General features: G+C 36.2%; 1 protein-coding gene across 1 annotated transcript in view; it reads left to right on the top strand.

Moving 5' to 3' along the window:
• Nucleotides 1-193: 193 nt before the first annotated feature.
• LOC124234103 (cytochrome P450 2C42) overlaps nt 194-22,437 on the top strand; it is a gene marked incomplete at its 5' end in the record, with an annotated part of 24,794 nt that continues 2,550 nt past the window's right edge. The window contains 3 exons of the mRNA XM_046651367.1: nt 194-370; nt 4,638-4,779; nt 10,098-10,285. Of these exons, the coding sequence (XP_046507323.1) occupies nt 194-370; nt 4,638-4,779; nt 10,098-10,285 (507 nt within the window). The remainder of the gene's footprint in view (nt 371-4,637; nt 4,780-10,097; nt 10,286-22,437) is intronic.

The following is a 22,437-nucleotide window of genomic DNA, read 5'->3' as shown; positions in this document are numbered from 1 at the left end:
TCTTTATCCTCTGGTCATAGTTCTTTTTCTGAAAACTTTGTAAGCATAGAGAACTACTATATATGTGCAGTGAAAATTTCCCCCTCAAGGTAGAAATCATATTTTATTCATTTTTATAATAACAATTTCTAACCAGGACTTGGTGTATATATACATTAAATGTTTTTTATTTAATAATTCTTTTCTTTTTTAGGTCTGCAATAATTTCCCTGCTGTTATTGATTATATCCCAGGGAGGCATAAAAAATTACTTAAAAATGTTGCTGATATAAAAAGTTATCTTTTGGAGAAAATAAAAGAACACCAAGAGTCTCTAGACATTAATAATCCTCGAGACTTCATTGATTGTTTCCTGATCAAAATGGAACAGGTAAAATGTTAATGACAGATTGGTTATTTGTTTGCCTGCATTTTTTTGTTCATTGATTAGTTCTGTCCTTGGTAGGAATGTTTAAATGGTCAGTCAAGAAATGCTTGAGAAGTACTTTAGGTACCTATCGTGTGCATGGATCTAGACTGAACGTCATGGGAGATTTAAAATTGTATTGTTAAATAACTAGAATACATGGACCCTGGTTGTTAGGCACTAATAATCTACCTGAGGGAAAAGAGAATGGACACCTCAGGTGAAATGGAAATGCAGACCAGTTGGAAAATATAACATATTGAGCCATAAAGTGAAGGTTGATGTGATTGGGTCATACAGCCTGTGGGAGAGTGAGAAGGAAGAGTTTATCCTAGGTGGGCTTCCTGCATGTCCACAGGTTTAATATATATTTTCAAATATTTGCAATAAGGAACAGAGGAGGGAATTTCAGCTAGGAAGAATGGTGTAATGAGAGGTTCAGAGGTATGTGGTGGCAAACAGATTAGATGGATGGAAGAGAGAAGCCTTAACTGAAGGTAATCAAAAATGAATTTGGACAGATATGGAGTTAGGGGTTGGTGTCTGTCAAGTAACTGTAAACCTGAAGGTTGACATGAAAGCTTTGATTTGATCAAGTGTGTGTATGAGCCACAACAAGAGTGGAATGCAAATAATTATTAGGAAAATTATCCTGGGAGTTCTGTAAGATGAACTGTATGATGAGAGTGGAGCTCAAGTACAAAGTCCTCCTTGAACTGGAGAGAGACAGAATCCAGAACATGCTGAGAAGATCTAACTTTAGAGAAGGAAATTCCTTCATCTGAGGCCACCAGTATTTTATTCAACCACTTTGTAACACTGGGCAGAAATGAAAAATCAGTTAGCAGGCTAAAATGGCAAGAAGTCAAAGATGCTGATGAAGGTGACTTTCAAAGAATTGTCCCTGGATTTGTACTGCAGTGCCCAAATCATATGTTCTAGTTGGAATGAAGTGAAGAAGATGGAATGGTTTGAAGAAACTGGAAGAGGGAAGAAACAAATTACTTTTACTCTCTGCCTACTCTGCTGCTAGGGCAATAATTTTTATCGTTCTGGGGTCCAATTGATTTGCAAATCTTATTAAAAGTATGGATGTCTCTTCAGGAGAATTCACCTATACAAGTTCTTGGGTATTTTGCACATATTTCGAGGAATTATCTCGATGTTATAAAGCTTCTCCATTAATCATGGGCTAAGCAGGGCTCTAAGTTCTCTGGTATTTCAGTTAACAGTGGGTATTTCCTAAATACTATACTTAAAAACTGCATTGTTCCTCTGGACTTCACTATAGTATTTAGAGTCTAGTTAATTTTTTTTTAAGATTTTATTTTTCTTTTTTCTCCCCAACCCCCCCCGGTACATAGTTGTGTATTTTTAGTTGTGGGTCCTTCTAGTTGTGGCATGTGGGATGCCACCTCAGCATGGCCTGATGAGCAGTGCCCAGGATCCGAATCGGCAAAACCCTGGGCCCCCGAAGCAGAGCGCGTGAACTTAACCACTCGGCTATGGGGGCGGCCCTCTAGTTAATTTTTTTGGTAACATCTTTATTGAGTGTAATTCACATACCATACCCTTCACATATTGTAAGTACAGTTCAATAGTTTAGTATTTTCACAGAGCTGTGCAATCACCACCACAATTTCTAAACATTTTCATCACCATGAAAAGAAACCCTTCTGTTCATTAGCAGTCACCCCCATTGCCCCCCAAACCTCCCAGTTCTAGACAACGTTAGTCTACTTTCTGTCTCTACAGATGTGCTAATCTGGACATTTCATATTAATGGCATTATGCCATATGTAGTCTTTGGCATCTAGCTTCATTCATGTAATGTGTTTTCAAGGTTCACTGATGTTGTAGCATATATCAGTACTTCATTCCTTTATATGGTTGAATGATATTCCAGTGTGGATAAATCACATTTTATATATCCATTCGTTGGTTGATGGACATTTTGGTTGTTTTTGTTTTTTGGCCACTATGAATAATGTTGCTGTGGACATTTGTGTACAGGTTTTTGTGTGGATATATGTTTTAATTAATCTCAGGTATATACTTGGTGGTGGAATTGCTGGGTCATGTGGTAGCTTTATATCGAACTTTTGGAGGAAGGATAGCTGGATCAAAGACCTAATCGTAAGAGCTAAAAATATAAAACTCTCAGAGGAGAACCTAGACGTGAAAGTGGCTGCAGCATTTTACATTCTCACCAGCAGGGTATGAGGGTTACAATTTCTCCACATCCTTCCTGATGCTTCTTATTGTCCATCTTTTTGATTCTAGCCATCCTAGTAGGTGTGAAGTGGTCTTTTATTGTGCTTTTGATTTGCATTTTCCTGATGGCTAATGATGTTTAGCTTCTTTTGTGTGCTTATTGGCCATTTCTACATTTTTTTGGATAAATGTCTATTTCAATTCTTTGCCCATTTTTGATTTTAGCTATTATTATTTTTGAATTACTGAGATGGAAGAGTTCTGGTGTATTATAGATACAATCCCTTATCAGACATACGATTTGTAGATATTTTCTCCCGTTTTGTGGGTTGTCCTTTCCCTTTCTTGGTAATGTCTTTTGAAATACAAAAGTTTTTAATTTTGTGAAATTCAATTTATTTTCTTTATGGTTTCTTGTGCTTTTGGTGTCATATCCAAGAAACTATTATCTAATCCAAACTCGCACATATTCACCCCAAATTTTCTTCTAAGAGTTTTATAGTTTTAGCTATTACATTTAGGTCTATGATTGCTTTTATTTATTTATTTTTTTTACCTTTTTTTTCTTTTTGAGGAAGATTAGCCCTGAGCTAACTGCTGCCAATCCTCCTCTTTTTGCTGAGGAAGACTGGCTCTGAGCTAACATCCGTGCCCATCTTCGCCTACTTTATATGTGGATGCTTACCGCAACATGGCTCTGCCAAGTGGTGCCAGGTCTGCACCTGGGATCCGAACTGGTGAACCCTGGGCCACCGAAGTGGAATATGCTCACTTAACTGCTGCACCACTTGGCCAGCCCCCATGATTGCTTTTAAATCAGTTTTATTTTTTTGGTGTGGAAGATTGGCCCTGAGGTAACATCTGTTGCCAATCTTTCTTTTTTGCTTGAGGAAGATTGTTGCTGAGCCAATATCTGTGCCAATCTTCCTCTATTTTGCATGTAGAATGCCACCACAGCATGGCTTGAAGAGCCATGTATAGGTCCATGCCTATCTGAACCCACAAACCCCTAGCTACCAAAGCAGAGCATGCAAACCCAACAACTACAACAACAGGCTGGCCCCTTAAATCAATTTTTGATGATATTATGAGATATGGGCCCAATTTTATCCTTTGCACATGGGTATCCACTTGTCCCAGCTCCATTTGTTGAAAAGAATGTTTTTCCACGTGGAATGGTCTTGGTGCCTTTGTTGAAAATCATTTGACTCTAAATGTGATGATTTATTTTTAGACTCTCAATTCTATTATTTCATTGATCTAGATACCTTGTTTTATGCCAGTACCACACAAGTTTGATTACTATAGCTTTGTTTTAAGTTTTGGTATTAGGAAGTGTGAATCCTCTAATTTTATTCTTTTCTAAGATTGTTTTGTCTATTCTTCATCACTTAAATTTCTATATGAATTTCAGAATAATCTTGTCAATTTCTGCAAAGATACTAGCAGGGATTGTGTTTGCCTACAAACAAGAGGAAACCCAATTAACAATGATTTAAATAAATAGTGGTTTTATTTATCTCATATGCAAGGAGTCTTATGTCAGGCAGTTCAGTAGCCCTGAAGTATCATGGGCCAGGTGCCTTCCAATTTTCTTCACCATACCTACTGTGTAAGCTTCTTCTTCACGCTCAAATACTCATGTTCCAAGATGATGTCTATACCATCTCATCCTTCGTTGGTATCTGTGTTGTAAGTAAGAAGAAGGAAAGAGAAATAGCGGCATCAACAGGATCCAGCTTGTATGTCATTGATAAGAAATATGTTGTTTGGCCAATGTAGCTGCAAAACAGGTTGGGAAATGGAATTTTTAGACAAGCAAGAGATGAGGAGGTAGGAAATGAGGATTGGGTCAACCAATCCACACACTCTGTCATACCATACAGTTGTTGTTGTTTTAATACTGCACTCTCTAGTGTCTAAGTTTGCTTAACTTTATAACCATATGAGTTATTTTGGATTCATTTAATTAAATATGGCGGCAAACTATCAAATAATTACATCAAATCATTCCTAGGAAAAGCACAATCAACAGTCGGAGTTTACTTTTGAAAACTTGATAGCTGCTGTATCCGATTTGTTTGGAGCTGGGACAGAGACAACGAGCACCACCCTAAGATATGCTCTCCTGCTCTTGCTGAAGCATCCAGAGGTCACAGGTATGACCGACAAGGTGGGCAGGGTGAATTTCAGAAAAGATGTTGAGAAGACACTCCTAAGGTCCTCCATCTTTTTTTTCTTCGAGAAGCTTCGCTATTGCAATTTCTGTGCCACTAGCTATAATTTGTCCAAATGTGAAAAAAGGGTAAAAGTGAGAATTTGCACAATAGGGTAGAATGGCTGAGGGAAGCAAAGACAGTGTGAGCAGTAGCAAAAACGATGAAGCTATATCTCATCAATAAAAAACTCTGGATAAAATGTCTGGATTTCACAGGAAGGGATCTGTAGCAGGAACAGCCAGCATAAATTGGCCTAGGATTGAATATTAGTTTTCTTAAGAAGGGGCCACTTTAAATGGTAAGCATGTTTGTTAGAATTCTTTCTTTATTCTGAATTTGCAGTGTTCTAATGCTGGGGTAGGGAAGATGGGAACTGTATTCGTTGAAGTACAGCAGAAATTCTAGAAATTTGGTGAAAAGGTATGAGAAAATTCCCACAATTTGGGAAATATTTTAAAAGGTTAGATTTATAAAAAAGATATATGCTATTTAGATAGATGATGTGCCTAAATGAATATTTTTCTTCTTAAGCAACTTTATTTTTCCAGCGTTATTGAGATATAATTAAAAATAAAAATTGTATATTTTAAGGTATACAACGTATCTTTTTGTGTCTGGCCTATTTTGCTTAGCATAATGTCCTTTCAGTTCATCCATGTTGTTGCAAATGGCAGGATTTCCTTCTTTTTTATGGCTGAATAATATTTCATTGTATATGTATATACACCACATATTCTTCATCTATTCATCCATTGATGGACACGTAGGTTGTTTCCATATCTTGGCTACTGGAAATAATGCTGCAATGAACTTGGCAGTGCACTTATCTCTTTGAGATACTCATTTCATTTCCTTTGGGCATGTACTTAGAAGTGGGATTGCTGCTTCATATGGTAGTTCTATTTTTAATGTTTTGAGGAACGCCCATACAGTTTTCCACAATGGCTGTACCAATTTACATCCCCATCAACGGTGTACAAGGGATCCCTTTTTCCACATCCATGCCAATACTTCTCTCTTGTCTTTTTGATAACAGCCATCCTAACAGATGTATGGTGTTAATTCATTGTGGGTTTTTTTTTTTCCTGAGGAAGATTAGCTCTGAGCTAACTACTGCCAATCCTCCTCTTTTTGCTGAGGAAGACTGGCCCTGAGCTAACATCCTCTTCCTCTCTTTATACGTGGGACCATCTTCCTCTAGTTTATACGTGGGATGCCTACCACAGCATGGCTTTTGCCAAGCGGTGTCATGTCTGCACCCAGGATCCAAACTGGTGAACCCTGGGCCTCAGAGAAGCGGAACATGTGAGCTTAACTGCTGCACCACGGGGCTGGCGGGCCGGCCCCCATTGTGGTTTTGATACACAGTTCCCTGATGTTTGGTGATGTTGAGTACTTTTTCATATATGTGTTGGCCATTTGTATGTTCTTTGGAAAAAATGTTTATTTGGGTCTTTTGCCCATTTTTTATTGGTGGTTATTATTATTTGCTATTGAGTCGTATGAGTTCCCTATATATTTTGGATATTAACCCCTTTTCAGATATATGGTTTGCAAATATTTTCTCCCATTCCATAGGTTGCCTTTTCATTAAATTGATCATTTCTTTTCCTGTGCAGAAGCTTTTTATATGATGTAGTCCCATTTGTTTATTTTTGCTCCTGTTGCCTGTGCTTTTGCTGTCATATCAAAAAATCATTGCCAAGACCATGTCAAGGAGCTTTTCTCTTATATTTTCTACTGGGAGTTTTACTTTTTGAGGTTTTACATTTAAGTCTTTAATCCACTTCAAGTTATTTTTGTGAATGGTGTAAGATAAGGGTCAAATTACATTCTTTTGCATGTGAATATCAAGTTTTCCCAACACCATTTATTGAAGAGACAATCCTTTCTCCATAGTATATTCTTTGTACCCTTGTCAAAGAGAGTTGACCGTAGATGCAAGAGTTTATTTCTGGGCTCTCAATTCTGTTCCATGGGTCTATGTGTCTGTTTTTATGCCAGTACCACACTGTTTTGATTACTATAACTTTGTAATATAGTTTGAAATCAGAAAGTGTGATACCTCCAGCTTCATTCTTCTTTCTCAAGATCGCCTTGTCTAATCAGGGTCTTTTGTGGTTCCGTATGAATTTAGGATTTCTTGTTCTATGTCTATGAAACATGTCATTATAATATGATAAGGATTACATTGAACCAGTAGATCATTTTGGGTAGTATAGAAATTTTAACAATATTAATTTTTCTAATCCATGACCATGGGATATCTTTCCACTTAATTGTGTCCTCTTCAATTTTTTTCATCAGTGTTTTAAAGTTTTCAGTGTACAGATCTTTTACCTCTTTGGTTAAATTTACTGCTAAGTATTTTATGCTTTTTGATTCTATTGTAAATGGGATTATTTTCCTAATTTCTCTTTCAGATAGTTTGTTGTTAATGTATAGAAACAAAACTGATTTTTGTATATTGAGTTGTATCCTGCTACTTTACTGAATTTTTAAAATTCATTCTAATAGTTTTTGATGGAGTCTTTAGGTCTTTATATAAGATCATGTCATCTGCAGATAGAGACAATTTAACTTCTTCCTTTCTGATATAGATGCCTTTTATTTATTTTCCTTGTCAAATTGCTTTCGCTGAGACTTCCAGTACTATACTGAATAAAAGTGGTTAGAGTAGGCATCCTTGTCTTGTTCCCGATCTAGCTGAAAAGCTTTCAGCTTTTCACTGTTGAGTATGAAGTTAGCTTTAGGCTTGTCATATATGGCCTTTATTATTTTGAGGTACATTCCTTCTGTATGTAGTTTGTTGAGAGTTTTTATCGTGAAAGGATGTTGAATTTTGTCCAATGCTTTTTCTGCATCTATTGAGATGATTTTGTCCCTCATTCTGTTAATGTGGCATATCATGTTTATTGTTTTAAGTATGTTGAACCACTCATGCCTCTTAGGGATAAATCCGACTTGATCATAGTGTATGATCCTTTTAATATGCTGTTAAGTTCAATTTGCTAGTATTTTTTTGAGAATTATTGCATCTATGTTCACCAGGGATATTGGCCTGTAATTTTATTGTCTTGTACTGATGTCACCCTTCTAAAGGAATTTTATCATTTCAGAAGTCTGAGTCCAGAAAAATGTTGTTTACCATAAGAATTTCTTTTCAGATCAATAGTTTTATCTTTTATGAACAACTTTCTTAAAAAATTTATCTTCAAATAGAGTCTGGTTCTGCATAGCAGATTAGCTAGATACATTATGTTTTTCTGGGTCAGAATCTCATTGAAATGATGAATAGCTACAAATGAGAGTTACTCCTGTTTAAGTTGGAAAGAAGGAGCACAACAATCATGAAGTCTTTAACAAATTTCTGAAACAGAGAGCAGATGGAGGGCTGATAACCAACTCAGTAGAGAGATTGAAGTCATTACATAAGTGTCAAAAAGGGAAGATTTATCATGGGTAAACAAGCAAATTCATGCCCCTATATCCACGTAGGTTCAGTATTGGAAGAACCAATTGTCAAAGAAGGTATAGGAAGAATGGAGCAGAAAACAGCAGACTCTCCCTGCCCAGGTTCCCTCCACAACTTCTCTTGTGGAGAAGTAGCAGCAGATAACAGTTTTTCCTACACAGGAAAGGGAGGCTTAGTCTCTACAGAAATGGAACCTAAGAGGCCCTGCACTCAGGGACACTGGGCAGTGACATGGAAAGTGTGAGGTGCAGGGCTGAAAAAACAGACTAAGTAGGAGTCCATTTGAATTCTGAGACCCTTAGCTCCTTTCTCCATCCTGTTCCTAAAATTTAGCAGCCAGATATATACTCCAGAGAATGAACAGCAGCAGAGAAAAGATCTCCATCTTCTGCCATCTAGATGGAAAATTCTCACCATATGCCCAGCAAAGTGAATGTAGTAATACCTGCCCCAAGGCAGAGGGTCATGGCACTTCAGAACACCAGGATTGAAGAGAAATTCATAAAAACTTTCAGACATAAATCAGGTCATATATAGCATTATAATTCTCAAGAGCAAAAGATCATCCTTAGTATTAATAGTTAAAGGATATTTTCAGATCTATAAATTGGCAAAAAGTAACATCTGTTTTTATCCTCTCAGAATGATGTTGAAGGATATGCTCCTTCCAAATATCTAAAATCAAATCAGAGGAAGCCATGGGCTCCAGGACTCAGGAGAACTCATGGAGGAGAATGGAAGTTTCAGGGAGGGTGCTGGGCACCAGGGTTAGAAAACGTGTATTTCAAAATGGACCACATGGATAAAGCAGAAATGAGGAGACCCTAAGAACAAAAGAGAAATGATTGATTTTTTGAGGTTTTCCAGTAATTAGAAAATTATTTCTGGGAGTTTGAAACATCCACCTGAGCATTTGCAATAGCTCTAAATGGGCATCTAAAAATTAGGAATTGAAATAAGCACTTATAAGCCCACAAATGTACAAAAGATCAAACATAATCATAGTTTTCTTACTTGTACAATATTTATTATAATCTTAATGATATAAACAGTGCATATTGATATGATCAAAATCGTTATATAAATATATTGGGGGAAATGTGGTGAGGGGAAGTGTGTGTGTGCATCTGTTTGTAGGTATAGGTATTTTGTATGGGCTGATGGTTAAGATGTAAGTCCTCACATCTCTTACCAGAAAAAGTCATTAGACAGTGTCTAAAAAATGGATAAATCAAGAAATGGTCACTATAGAAATAAGAAACATACATTTCAGAAGAAACTGCCAGAATGTTTCAAAGTGGCCACTTTTGGGGAATGTGAGGATGAGAAAAGATATCATTGCAAGTTGCAGAAACACACACACACACAGCACACATATAGTCACACAAACCATACACATGTATACATCAGTTAGTAGAATTTGGTTTTTAAAACATCATATATTATATGAAATTGATACTTGATTCCTGCTTTTCTTTCTGCAAGGACAGTAATTTCTTAAGTTAAATAGTGTACTTATATTTTGAAGCATTTCATCATTTCTGCTTGTATTGATTATCCTGTATAGGTGTGCGCAAATGTATCTCAACGCCTGGCTTGTATGAGAGTTGTATGCATCTATATGGTGGCAACTCTACGTCTAGGTGTACTTCTGGGCATATAACTTATGTTTATAATGCTGTTGGGACACCTTCATAGTGCTTCATGTAACCCTGAGTTGGAATGCAAATGTGCTATGCATTCTTCTCTTCTTTTTCTATCAGTCTTCCTTGTGTCTTACCAGCTAAAGTTCAGGAAGAAATTGACCGTGTGATTGGTAGACACCGGAGCCCCAGCATGCAGGACAGGAGCCACATGCCCTACATGGATGCCGTGATACACGAGATTCAGAGATACACTGACATCGTCCCCACCAACCTGCCTCATGCAGTGACCTGTGACGTTAAATTTAGAAACTATATCATCCCCAAGGTAAGATTTGTTTCTCCTACACTGACCTCAGTGCTCTTGAAGTTCCCATGTTCACAGTGTGGTTTCAATCCTCTACTGACGCCAAGATATGAGAAGAGCAAAAATCATGTGTAGCAGCTTGATGAAGTTTGTGTTGTTGCCAGTTGGTGCTGTAAAGCTTGATGACAAGTCTTGATATCTGGCTGTATAAGTCTTCCAAATTTGTTCTGCTTCTTTAATATGGTTTTGACTACTCTTAGCTGTTTACATTTCTACATAAATTTTAGTATTAGTTTGTCAATTACGCAAAATACTCAGCTGTGATTTATCAGAGTAATATTAAATTAATTTGGGAAAAAATGGACATCTTGAATCTTTCTCTTCAGGGCTATAGTACATTCTCACAATTTATTTGGACTTTCTTTTACTTTTTCAATATTGTTTTGTTTTCAGTACAGTGGCTTGCGCATCTATTATGTTTTTCCTAGATAAATTATATTTTTGATGTTTTTATACATTGTATAATTTTAAAAATGCCTTTTGCACTTTTTGGTTATCACATATAATTGATTGTGTTATTTTGGTCACCTTATATCTAGAAACTTTTCCAAATTCACCTATCATTGCTAATAATTTATTTGTGGATTCATTTATAATTTCTGTGTATACAGCTCTGCGATATGGCTTAATATTTGTTTTATTTTTTATATTGCAATTCTTATGACTTTAATTTATCTTTACTGTATTAGCACACTGGCTGGATTTCCAGATAGTTTTGAATAGAAGTGGTGATAGTGAACATCTTGTTTCATTTCTGATATCCAGGAAGGGGTGGGGTTTAATGTCTCATCATTGGGAACGATAATTTGTGTATATTTTTGTAAATATTAAAAAAATAAGCTTAGGAAAGTATTTCCTCTTCTCTTATTTTCGTATGATTTTCTTTGATGGGCTTTATTTTTTAGAGCAGTTTCAGGGTCACAGCAATATTGGGCAGAAGGTACAGAGATTTCCCATATGCCTCCGGCCTCCACACATGCATAGCATGCCCCATTATCAGCATCCTCTACCAGAATGGTACATTTGTTACAATTGATGAGCCTACATTGACATGTTATCATTATCCAAAGCTCTTCATTTACATTAGGCTTCACTCTTGGCATTGTACATTCTATGGATTTGGACAGTGTATGATGACATGTACCCATAATTGTAGTATCGTACAGAGTAGTTTCACTGCCATAAAAATCCTCTGTGCCCTGCCTGTTCATCCCTCCTTCCCCCAAAACCCCTAACCACCACTGATCCTTTTACTGTCTTTGTAGTTTTGCCTCTTCCAGAATATCGTACAGTTGGAATTATATAGTATGTAGCCTTTTCAGATTGGCTTCTTTCACTTAGTAATATGCATTTGTTTCCTCCATGTCTTTTCATGGCTTGATAGCTTATTTCTTTTCAGTGCTGAATAAAATTTCATTGTCTGAATACACCTCAGTTTTTTAATTCATTTACCTTGTGAAAAACATCTTGGTTGCTTCCAAGTTTTGGCAATTATGAATACAGCTTCTATAAATGTCCATGTATAGATTTTTGTGTGGACATAAGTTTTCAGCTTTTTTAGGTAAATAACAAGGAATGTGATTGCTGAATCACGTGGTAAGAGTATGTTTAGTTTTGTAAGAGATGCCAAACTGTCTTCCAAAATGGCACTATCATTTGTATTCCCACCAGCAATGAATAAGAGGTCCCGTTGCTCCACAACCCTGTCAGCATTTGATATTGTCAGTGTTCTGGATTATGGCCATCCTAAAAGGTGCAAAGTGGTATCTCATTGTTATTTTATTTTGCATTCTCCTGATGATGTATGATGTGGAGCATCTTTTCATATGCTTATTTGTCATCTGTATATCTTCTTTGATTAGGGGTCTGTTCAGATCTTTTTCCCATTTTTAAATTATGTTTGAGTTCTTATTGTTGAGTTTTAAGAGTTCTTTGTATATTTTGCATAACAATTCTTTATCAGACATGTCTTTTGTAAATATTTTCTCCTAGTCTGTGACTTGTCTTTTCGTTCTCTTGAAAATGTCTGTCACAGAGCAGAAATTTTTAAAAGTCATTGCCAAACCCAAGGTCATCTAGATATTTTCCTGTTTTATCTTTTAGTAGTTTTATAGTTTTGTGTTTTACATTTGGGTCTGTGATCTATTTTGAGCTAAATTTTGTGAAGGGTGTGAGATTCATCTTTTTGCTTGTGGATGTCCAGATTTCTTGCAATATTCTTTGAAAAAATTATATTTTCTCCATTTGGCTGCCTTTGCTCCTTTGTCAAAGATCAGCCAAATTTATTTATGTGGGTCTATTTCTGGGCTCTCTATTCTGTTCCACTGAGCTTTTTCCTTTCCATATATGCTTTAGAATTACTTTATTGATATCCACACAAAAACTTGTTGGGATTTTGATTTAGATGACATTGAATTGGTAGATTAAGTCAAGAAGAACTGACATCTTGACAATATTAAGTCTTCCTACCCATAAACATGGAATATCTCTCCATTTGTTTAGATCTTTGATTTTTTCCATCAGAGTTTTGTGGTTTCCTCTATAGATTTTATGCATATTTTGTTATATTTATACTTAAATATTTCATTTTTTGGATGCTAATGTAAGTGGCATTGTGTTTTTACTTTTAAATTCCAATTGTTCATTTCAGATATGTATGAAAATGATTGAATTTAGTATATTAACCTTGTATCATGCAATCTTGGTATAATTGTTCATTAGTTCCAGGAATTTTTTTTTATAGCGAAAATATATATATATATTTTTTGTTAATGTTATGATAGATTACAACCTTGTGAGATTTCAGTTGTACATTTTTGTTAGTCATGTTGTGGGTACACCACTTCCCCCTTTGTGCCCTCCCCCGACCCCCTCTTTTCCCTGGTAACCACCGATCTGATCTCCTTATCAATATACTAACTTCCACCTATGAGTGGAGTCATATAGAGTTCGTCTTTCTCTGACTGGCTTATTTCGCTTAACATAATACCCTCGAGGTCCATCCACGTTGTTGTGAATGGGCCAATTTTGTCTTTTTTATGGCTGAGTAGTATTCCATTGTGTATATATACCACATCTTCTTTATCCAATCATCAGTTTCTGGGCATGTAGGCTGGTTCCACATCTTGGCTATTGTAAATAATGCTGCGATGAACATACGGGTGCAACGGACTCTTGAGATTTCTGATATCAGGTTCTTAGGATAGATACCCAGTAATGGGATGGCTGGGTCATAGGGTATTTCTATTTTTAACTTTTTGAGAAATCTCCATACTGTTTTCCATAGTGGCTGTACCAGTTTGCATTCCCACCAACAGTGTATGAGGGTTCCTTTTTCTCCACAACCTCTCCAACATTTGTCGTTCTTGGTTTTGGATGTTTTTGCCAATCTAACGGGTGTAAGGTGATATCTTAGTGTAGTTTTGATTTGCATTTCCCTGATGATTAGCGATGATGAACATCTTTTCATGTGTCTATTGGCCATATTCATATCTTCTTTTGAGAAATGTCTGTTCATGTCCTCTGCCCATTTTTTGATCGGGTTGTTTGTTTTTTTGTTGTTAAGCAGTGTGAGTTCTTTGTATATTATGGAGATTAACCCTTTGTCGGATAAGTGGCTTGTAAATATTTTTTCCCAATTAGTGAGCTGTTTTTTTGTTTCAATTCTGTTTTCCCTTGCCTTGAAGAAGCTCTTTAGCCTGATGAAGTCCCATTTGTTTATTCTTTCTATTGTTTCCCTCAACTGAGGAGTTACAGTGTCCGAAAAGATTCTTTTGAAACTGATGTCAAAGAGTGTACTGCCTATATTCTCTTCCAAAAGACTTATTGTCTCAGGCCTAATCTTTAGGTCTTTGATCCATTTTGAGTTTATTTTGGTGTGTGGTGAAAAAGAATGGTCGATTTTCAGTCTTTTGCATGTGGCTGTCCAGTTTTCCCAGCACCATTTGTTGAAGAGACTTTCTTTTCTCCATTGTAGGCCCTCTGCTCCTTTGTCGAAGATTAGCTGTCCATAGATGTGTGGTTTTATCTCTGGGCTTTCAATTCTGTTCCATTGATCTGTGGACCTGTTTTTGTACCAGTACCATGCTGTTTTGATCACTGTAGCTTTGTAGTATGTTTTAAAATCGGAGATTGTGATTCTGCCGGCTTTGTTTTTCTTGCTCAGGATTGCTTTAGCAATTCGCGGTCTTTTGTTGCCCCATATGAATTTTAGGATTGTTTGTTCAATTTCTGTGAAGAATGTTCTTGGGATTCTGATTGGGATAGCATTGAATCTGTATATTGCTTTAGGTAGTATGGACATTTTAACTATGTTTATTCTTCCAATCCATGTGCATGGAATGTCTTTCCATCTCTTTATGTCATCATCAATTTCTTTCAAGAAAGTCTTGTAGTTTTCATTGTATAGATCCTTCACTTCCTTGGTTAAGTTTATCCCAAGGTATTTTATTCTTTTCATTGCGATTGTGAATGGGATTGAATTCTTGAGTTCTTTTTCTGTTAGTTCATTGTTAGTGTATAGAAATGCTACTGATTTATGCACGTTAATTTTATACCCTGCTACTTTGCTGTAGTTGTTGATTATTTCTAATAGTTTTTCTATGGATTCTTTGGGGTTTTCTATATATAAGATCATGTCGTCTGCAAACAGCGAGAGTTTTACTTCTTCGTTACCTATTTGGATTCCTTTTATTTCTTTTTCCTGCCGAATTGCTCTGGCCAGCACCTCCAGTACTATGTTGAATAGGAGTGGTGAAAGTGGGCACCCTTGTCTTGTTCCTGTTCTCAGAGGGATGGCTTTCAGTTTTTGTCCATTGGGTATGATGTTGGCTGTGGGTCTGTCATATATGGCCTTTATTATGTTGAGGTACTTTCCTTCTATACCCATTTTATTGAGGGTTTTTATCATAAATGGGTGTTGGATCTTGTCGAATGCTGTCTCTGCATCTATTGAGATGATCATGTGGTTTTTGTTTTTCATTTTGTTGATGTAGTGTATCACGTTGATTGACTTGCGGATGTTGAACCATCCCTGTGTCCCTGGTATAAATCCCACTTGATCATGGTGTATAATCTTTTTGATGTATTGCTGTATTCGGTTTGCCAAAATTTTGTTGAGGATTTTTGCATCTATGTTCATCAGTGATATTGGCCTGTAGTTCTCCTTCTTTGTGTTGTGCTTGTCAGGTTTGGGGATCAGAGTGATGTTGGCTTCATAGAATGTGTTAGGGAGTACTCCATCTTTCTCAATTTTCTGGTAGTTCCAGGAATTTTTTAAAAATTCTTTTGGATTTTCCACGTAGATGATTATGGCATCCATGAACAAAGATAGTTTTATTTCTTTTTCCCCAATCTGTATACCTTTTATTTCCTTTTCTTGTCTTATTTCGTTAGGTAAGATTTCCAGCATGATATTGAAAAGCAGAGGTGAGATGAGACATCCTAGCCTTGTTCCTGATGTGAGTGGGAATTCTTTGAGTTTCTCACTAAATTTGATGTTAGCTATAGGGCTTTTGTAGATATTCTCTATCAAGTTGAGGAAGTTCGCTTGTGTTTCTAGTTTATTGAGAGTTTTTATCATGAATGGGTATTGGATTTTGTCAAATGTTTTTTCAGCATCTATTGACATGATCGTGTGATTTTTCTTCTTTAGCCTGTTGACGTAATGGATTGCATTAATTGGTTTTTAAATGTTGAACTAGCTCTGCATGCCTGGGATAAATCTCACTTGGTCCGTGTATAATTTTTAAAAATACACTATTGAGTTATAGTTGCTAAGCATTTGCTAAGTTATATTTGTTGAGCATTTTTATATGTATGTTTCTGAGAGAGATTTTTTTAATTACTATTTTGGTGAAAAGATTGGCCCTGAGCTAAGCATCTCTTGCCAATCCTCCTCTTTTTGCTTGAGGGAGATTATCCCTGAGCTAACATCTGTGCCAGTCTTCCTCCATTTTGTATGTGGGACACTGTCACAACATGGCTTGATGAGCAGTGTGTAGGTCCACACCCAGGATCTGAACCCACAAACCTTGCGCTGCTGAAGCAGAGTGTGTGAACTTAACTACTATGCCACTGGGCTGGCCTCTGTTTCTTTTTCTTTTTTTTAAAGATTTTATTTTTTCCTTTTTCTCCCCAAAGCCCCCCGGTACATAATTGTATATTCTTCGTTGTGGATCCTTCTAGTTGTGGCATGTGGGACGCTGCCTCAGCGTGGTTTGATGAGCAGTGCCATGTCTGCGCCCAGGATTTGAACCGACGAAACACTGGGCCGCCTACAGCGGAGTGCGCGCACTTCACCGCTCGGCCACAGGGCCAGCCCCAATGGCCTCTGTTTCTGAGAGAAATTAGTCTGTAGTTTTCCTTTCTTGTGATGTCTTTGTCTGGTTTTGATATTAGGGTAATGCTGGACTTACAGATTGAGTTAGGAAGTATTTCTTCTGCTTCTACCTTCTGAAAGAGATTGTGGCAAATTGGTACTTCTTTCAATTTTTAGAAATTAAAATGAAATTTTAAAATTTTATTGTGGTAAAAACACTTAAACTGAGATCTATCCTTTTAATGGATTTTTAAATTTCAATACAATATTGTTAACTATGGGCACAATGTTGTACAGCAGATCTCTAGAACGTATTCATCTTGTATTACTGGAACTCTATACTGGTTGATTAGGAATTCATCATTTCTCCATCTCCCCTGCTCTTCGCAACCTATATAATTATTTTGTTATAAATGTGTGTACAATTTGATCAAATGGATTCTCTGCATCTATTTATATGGCATGTATTTTGATCTCTATCTTTGTTTCTGTCTCTCTCACATATACACAGCTGAGTTTTGTTTGCTACATTTTATTGAGAATATTTGTATTTATATTCATAAGAGACTTTGATCTACAATTTTTCTTCCTCAATATTTTCTTGTCAGACTTCTGAAATGAAGGTAATGCTGGCCTCATAAAAAAAGGTGGATAATTTTTCCGACCTTGGGTATATTTTATTGCCTTATATAGTTTATTGCCTCTTTCTCTTTTTGTGTTCACCTAGTTCTGTCTTTAGTGTGCTTAATAAGTTTTTGTTAAGTGCAGATATTACATTAAAAAATGCAGTCTCAGATGATATTTATCTTCTTCCAGAAAGTGTTCATTCCCTCACTAGGCAGACAGAATTATTTAATGCCTTCTGCTCCATTTCAGAATTGGTTATTAACGCAGTTGAAAATTGACTGTAGATATTGGCTTACCTTTCCAAGGATCTTCCATCTCTGGAATCTGGAGACTAATTTTTGTCTCAGCAGCTTTCCAATGCTTTGTGACACATGGTTTCTCTATTTATTCAGACTTTCTAGTTAGTATCCTACAAAATATTCCCATTCGAAGCCTGCACATACTGCTATTATTTTTTGAAAAAACTGAAAATTCTACTTTGAGGGGACAAGAGTTGAGAGTTTATTAAGGTTGAAATTACTACTGCCATCTTCTGGGGGAGAGAGGATTCTGAATATCTGTGTTGCCTCACATGGGAGCTATTAGCAACATGTGCCTATGGAACACCTGAAATGTGATTAATGCAACTGAGGAACTGAATTTTAAATTTTATTTACTTTTAATTAGCTTTAATTTAAGTGTAAATAACCTTGGATCATTCAAGGCTGTGTTGGACAGAGCTGATCTAAGGTTTTTTCTGTAATGTGGGTTTAGAAACCCCTCATCCTTAATTTTGCAATACTCAGAACTGGGAAAATTTAAAACAAAGGTAAGTTTGGTGCAGTTTCATTCAGGGGCCAAAACCTTACTTGAACTGAAATAAATCTATTTATATTCCTTATTTATGCCGCTGTGTGTGACTATTCATGTTTTGCTAAAGAAATAGCAATGCACTTGATTGTTTGGTATTTGTCACATTATTGGCGATATCATAAACTTTACGCCATATAGATCATAATATCTTTGTAAAATTTCAAACAATTCTAAATATGAAAATACATTTGGCTCCATGGTTTCAGACAAAGGATTGTGTACTTACACCTCCAAGAAGACAAATGCTCCTATTTTATGGGCTGAAGCAGAAAAATAGCAAGAGGCTAAAATGGTCCTCCTACACATAATTTTGAAATAGTTGATGAAGTAACTTTGGGGAAGGATGACTTCCTCTGGTTGCAGAATGACCATTTGTGTTTCATGTGCCCAGATTATGTCTCTTTATGGTTTGTAAGTTCTTATTTCCCAGCCAGGAAAACAGATGATCAGAATCATAGTTGCATGCTTAGGGCAGAGGGGTGGGAGTGTCACGTGTGCAGAGGGATATTCCCCTTTTGGCTTTCTAAAAGAATCAGATACTGCCTCTGTCAAATGTGTCCTAAAAATGGAAAATTCCGGTAGGTATTCAGAAATGCATGGCAGCAGGATGCAAATTCAGGAGGAACTCAGCATGAACTCTGGTTCTGCTACTCTTAGCTATAATCTTGAATAAAGTTTTTAACCCCATGAGCCTCAGTTTTCTCATTTGTAAACTGTTGATAATACCAACCTTTTCTACTTCAATAGAATGTTGCAAGAATTAAACTAGGTGACATACCCAAAATACATATGCTAAAACTATGAGACAACATTTTCATCTATCAGAGCGATGAAGTCAAAGGCTGAGAAAATGTTGTGTTGGTGAGGATATGTGTAAACAAGTACTTGCAAGTGCGACTGGCAGGATTATAAATAAGTCCAGTTTTTTTGGAGGACAGTTTGGCAATATCCATTAAAATATAAAATATAATATCTTAAAATGCAAGAATTAAAATTCTTGGTATCTATTACAAGTGCTAATGAAGGAATGTCCAAAAAAATTCTCCTTGCATCATTGCTTGTAATAAAAATATTTGAATTCTCTAAATGTTCATCAGTAGCATAAGGGCACATTCACATTATGTAGCATGAATAAGGCAGATGTGTATATGTTGATATGGGACTGTATCTAAGTTATTTTATTAAATAAAAATATCAAGATGCAGGGGATGCTTGTCATTTGGATAAAAAAAAGAAGAGAGTGGTAAGTGGCATAAAAGTAGATAGGTTTATCTGCCTGATTAGCTTAATATTTCTGAGAGGAAGGACATATTCTCTGGAAGGACATATAACTAGTTGGTGGGAATGGTTGCTTTTGGAAAGTCTAAGTGGATTTGTGTGATTAAATGGGAGGGAGAGTGACTTTTCACCACATTGCTTTTTGTGCTTTTTGTGACTTAACGTAACACTTTGTTTTTAACTTGAGGTATAACTTATCTAAAAGCAAATTCACCTGTTTAACTGTAAAGTCTAATGAGTTTTGACCAGTATGTGAAGTTATGTAGGTACCACCACAACTAACACATAAAACATTTCCATTATCTCAAAAAGTTCCTTCCTTCTCCTTTTGCAACCAATCCACTCCCCCAGTTTCAGTCCTTTGTAGCCACTGATCTGCTTTTGGTCCTATAGTTTTGCCTTTTCAGGAATGCAATATGATGGATGTGACATGAATGGAATAACACGTAATCAATATAAACTCTTCTCTCTGCTTTTTATGTGGCAGAATGTGTTTGAGGTTCATCTTTGTTATTGCATGTGTCATTAGTTTGTTGCTTTTTATTTGAGGAGTAGTATTCCATCGTATGAGGTACCACAAATTATTTATCTGTTGACTGATGAATATTTGAGTTGTTTCCAGTTTTGGGCTATTTGAATAAAGGTGCTATGAACATTTGTATACAAGTTTTTATTTCTCTAATGATTTGTGCTTTTGTGGCCTATCTTAAAAATTATTTTCAAGCTCAAGTTTCCAAATATTTATACTTTTCTTTTACAAGTTTTATACTTTTAGCTTTTATATTTAGGTCTATGATCCATTTAAAGTTCATTTTCACCTATGGTGTGCAGTAATGATCACACTTCAATTCTTTTCTTTATGGATATCCACTTGTACCCACACCACTTACTGAAAATATACCTGCTTTTTAAATCTTAAAGTAGCATTTTCATGTATTAGTTGTTTTAAAATATACAAGGCAATAACTTTAAAAACAAAATTATAGTGAACTTAAGGGATGGAATTTTCTCCCAATTTTAAATTAAAAAAACATTAGAAATCTGAATAACATTTAAAACAAACACACAACAGAAATATATATGTATATATAATATATGAAAATGTGTATATATCTGTATTTTAACTACATATCTCTCTGCATCTAACTATCTATCTATCTATCATCTACCTACCACACTTAACACCTAAATACTTCAGTATGTATCTTCTAATAACAAGGACTTCCTTTTGCATAGTAATAATAGCGTTCTCACTCAAGGAGTTATCATCTTCACAATAGCTTTAATATATAGCCTATAATTACATTTTCTCAATTATCCTAAAAGATCTTTTATAGCTTTTTTTGAGGGGGCATCTAGTATCCAATCAAGGAACAAATATATAATGTGATTATTTGTCCTTTTTGTCCCCTGTTATCAAGAATAGTTCTTTTTCCTTTGTTTATTTGTTTCATTTCAATACGTCGACAGTTTTAAAGAGACCAAGACAGTTGTCATGTAAAAGTTCCTCAGTCTGGTTTTGTGTGATTGTTTTCTTGAGATTAGATTCCAGTACTGTGTTTTTGGCAGGAAAGTTACATAGATGATGTTGTGTATGTCACAATGTACCACATTTTGGCTGGAGACAAGTAATGTCAGTTTATTTCATTACTGGTGATGCCAATGTAATCACTTATTAAAGAAGTGTGTGCCCTCTCTCTCCACTAGTGAGGTTCTTTTTTACTTAGGTAATTAATAAAAGTGTATAGCATGCTATTTTAAGACTTTGTGAATATCCTGTTTCCTGAATCATTCATCTAACAGTTTTAGCACTAATTGACGATCTTTACCTGAATTGTTGAAAAATGGTAATTTTTCTAATTTTGCCATCTGTGTGTGTGTGTTTTTTAAAGCTAGGATTCATTCACAATGAAGAGTTCCCTATATATGTAGTTTTGTGTGTGTGGGAGGAAGATTTTCCCTGAGCTAACATCTGTGCCAATCTTTCTTTACTTTGCATGTGGGATGCCTCCACAGCATCACTGATGAGTGGAGTAGGTCCACAACAGGATCCGAACAGCGAACCCCAGGCTGTTGAAGCAGAGCGCATGGAACTTGAACCACTTAGCCATGGGGCCGGCCCGCATATTTTTAAATCGAGAGAGACCAATTTCATCCCAAAAATAAACGCTCAGTAGTTGTTAGTGTACTTGTTGATAATTTTTAAGAAGTCATTTTTTTTCTTGGGCAAATTTTCTTTTTTATTGTGGTAAAATACACATAAAATTTACCATTTTAGCTATTTTAAAGTGTACAATTCAATGAAATTTAGTGCATTAACAAGGTTGTGCAACCATAGCTACTATTTCCATAACATTTTCGTCAACCCAAAAGAAAATCCCCTACCTGTCAAGCAATCATTTCCCATTTCTCCCTCCCTCCAGCCCTTGACAACCACTAAGCTATTTCTGTCTGTATGGATTTGCCAGAAGTCATTTTTTTTTTTTTAAAGATTTTAGTTTTTCCTTTTTCTCCCCAAAGCCCCCCGGTACATAGTTGTGTATTCTTTGTTGTGGGTTCTTCTAGTTGTGGCATGTGGGACGCTGCCTCAGCGTGGTCTGATGAGCAGTGCCATGTCCGCGCCCAGGATTCGAACTAACGAAACACTGGGCCGCCTGCAGCGGAGCGCGCGAACTTAACCACTCGGCCACGGGGCCAGCCCCTTGCCAGAAGTCATTTTTAATCAGATCAGACCTCTATTTAGAAATGCCCTATGAACAGATTCCAAATATTCCTGACTCTTCAAGAGTCAGAAGAGGCTTCCATTTTAAACCATAATCCACATATGAGATGTATGAAAACTGAAGTGGTGAAATAGAGCAGAGGGTGGGACAGACACCAGTGTTCAAACGTCGTGATGGGTAGAGGGGATTCAGAAATCTGGCACCCAAGTAACCAAGTACTCAGTATTTCAAATGCTATTGAAGCCAACTTTAGCAACATCGCCGCCACTGGTCTTAAACTTATCCTTGTGTGTTACTTGTTCTGTCTGGTCTTA

Source organism: Equus quagga, unplaced genomic scaffold, assembly GCF_021613505.1.
Source record: "Equus quagga isolate Etosha38 unplaced genomic scaffold, UCLA_HA_Equagga_1.0 71032_RagTag, whole genome shotgun sequence".
Classification (NCBI taxonomy): domain Eukaryota; kingdom Metazoa; phylum Chordata; class Mammalia; order Perissodactyla; family Equidae; genus Equus; species Equus quagga.
The sequence above is the reverse complement of the archived record's forward strand: the minus strand, read 5'-3'. Positions and strand labels throughout refer to the sequence as shown.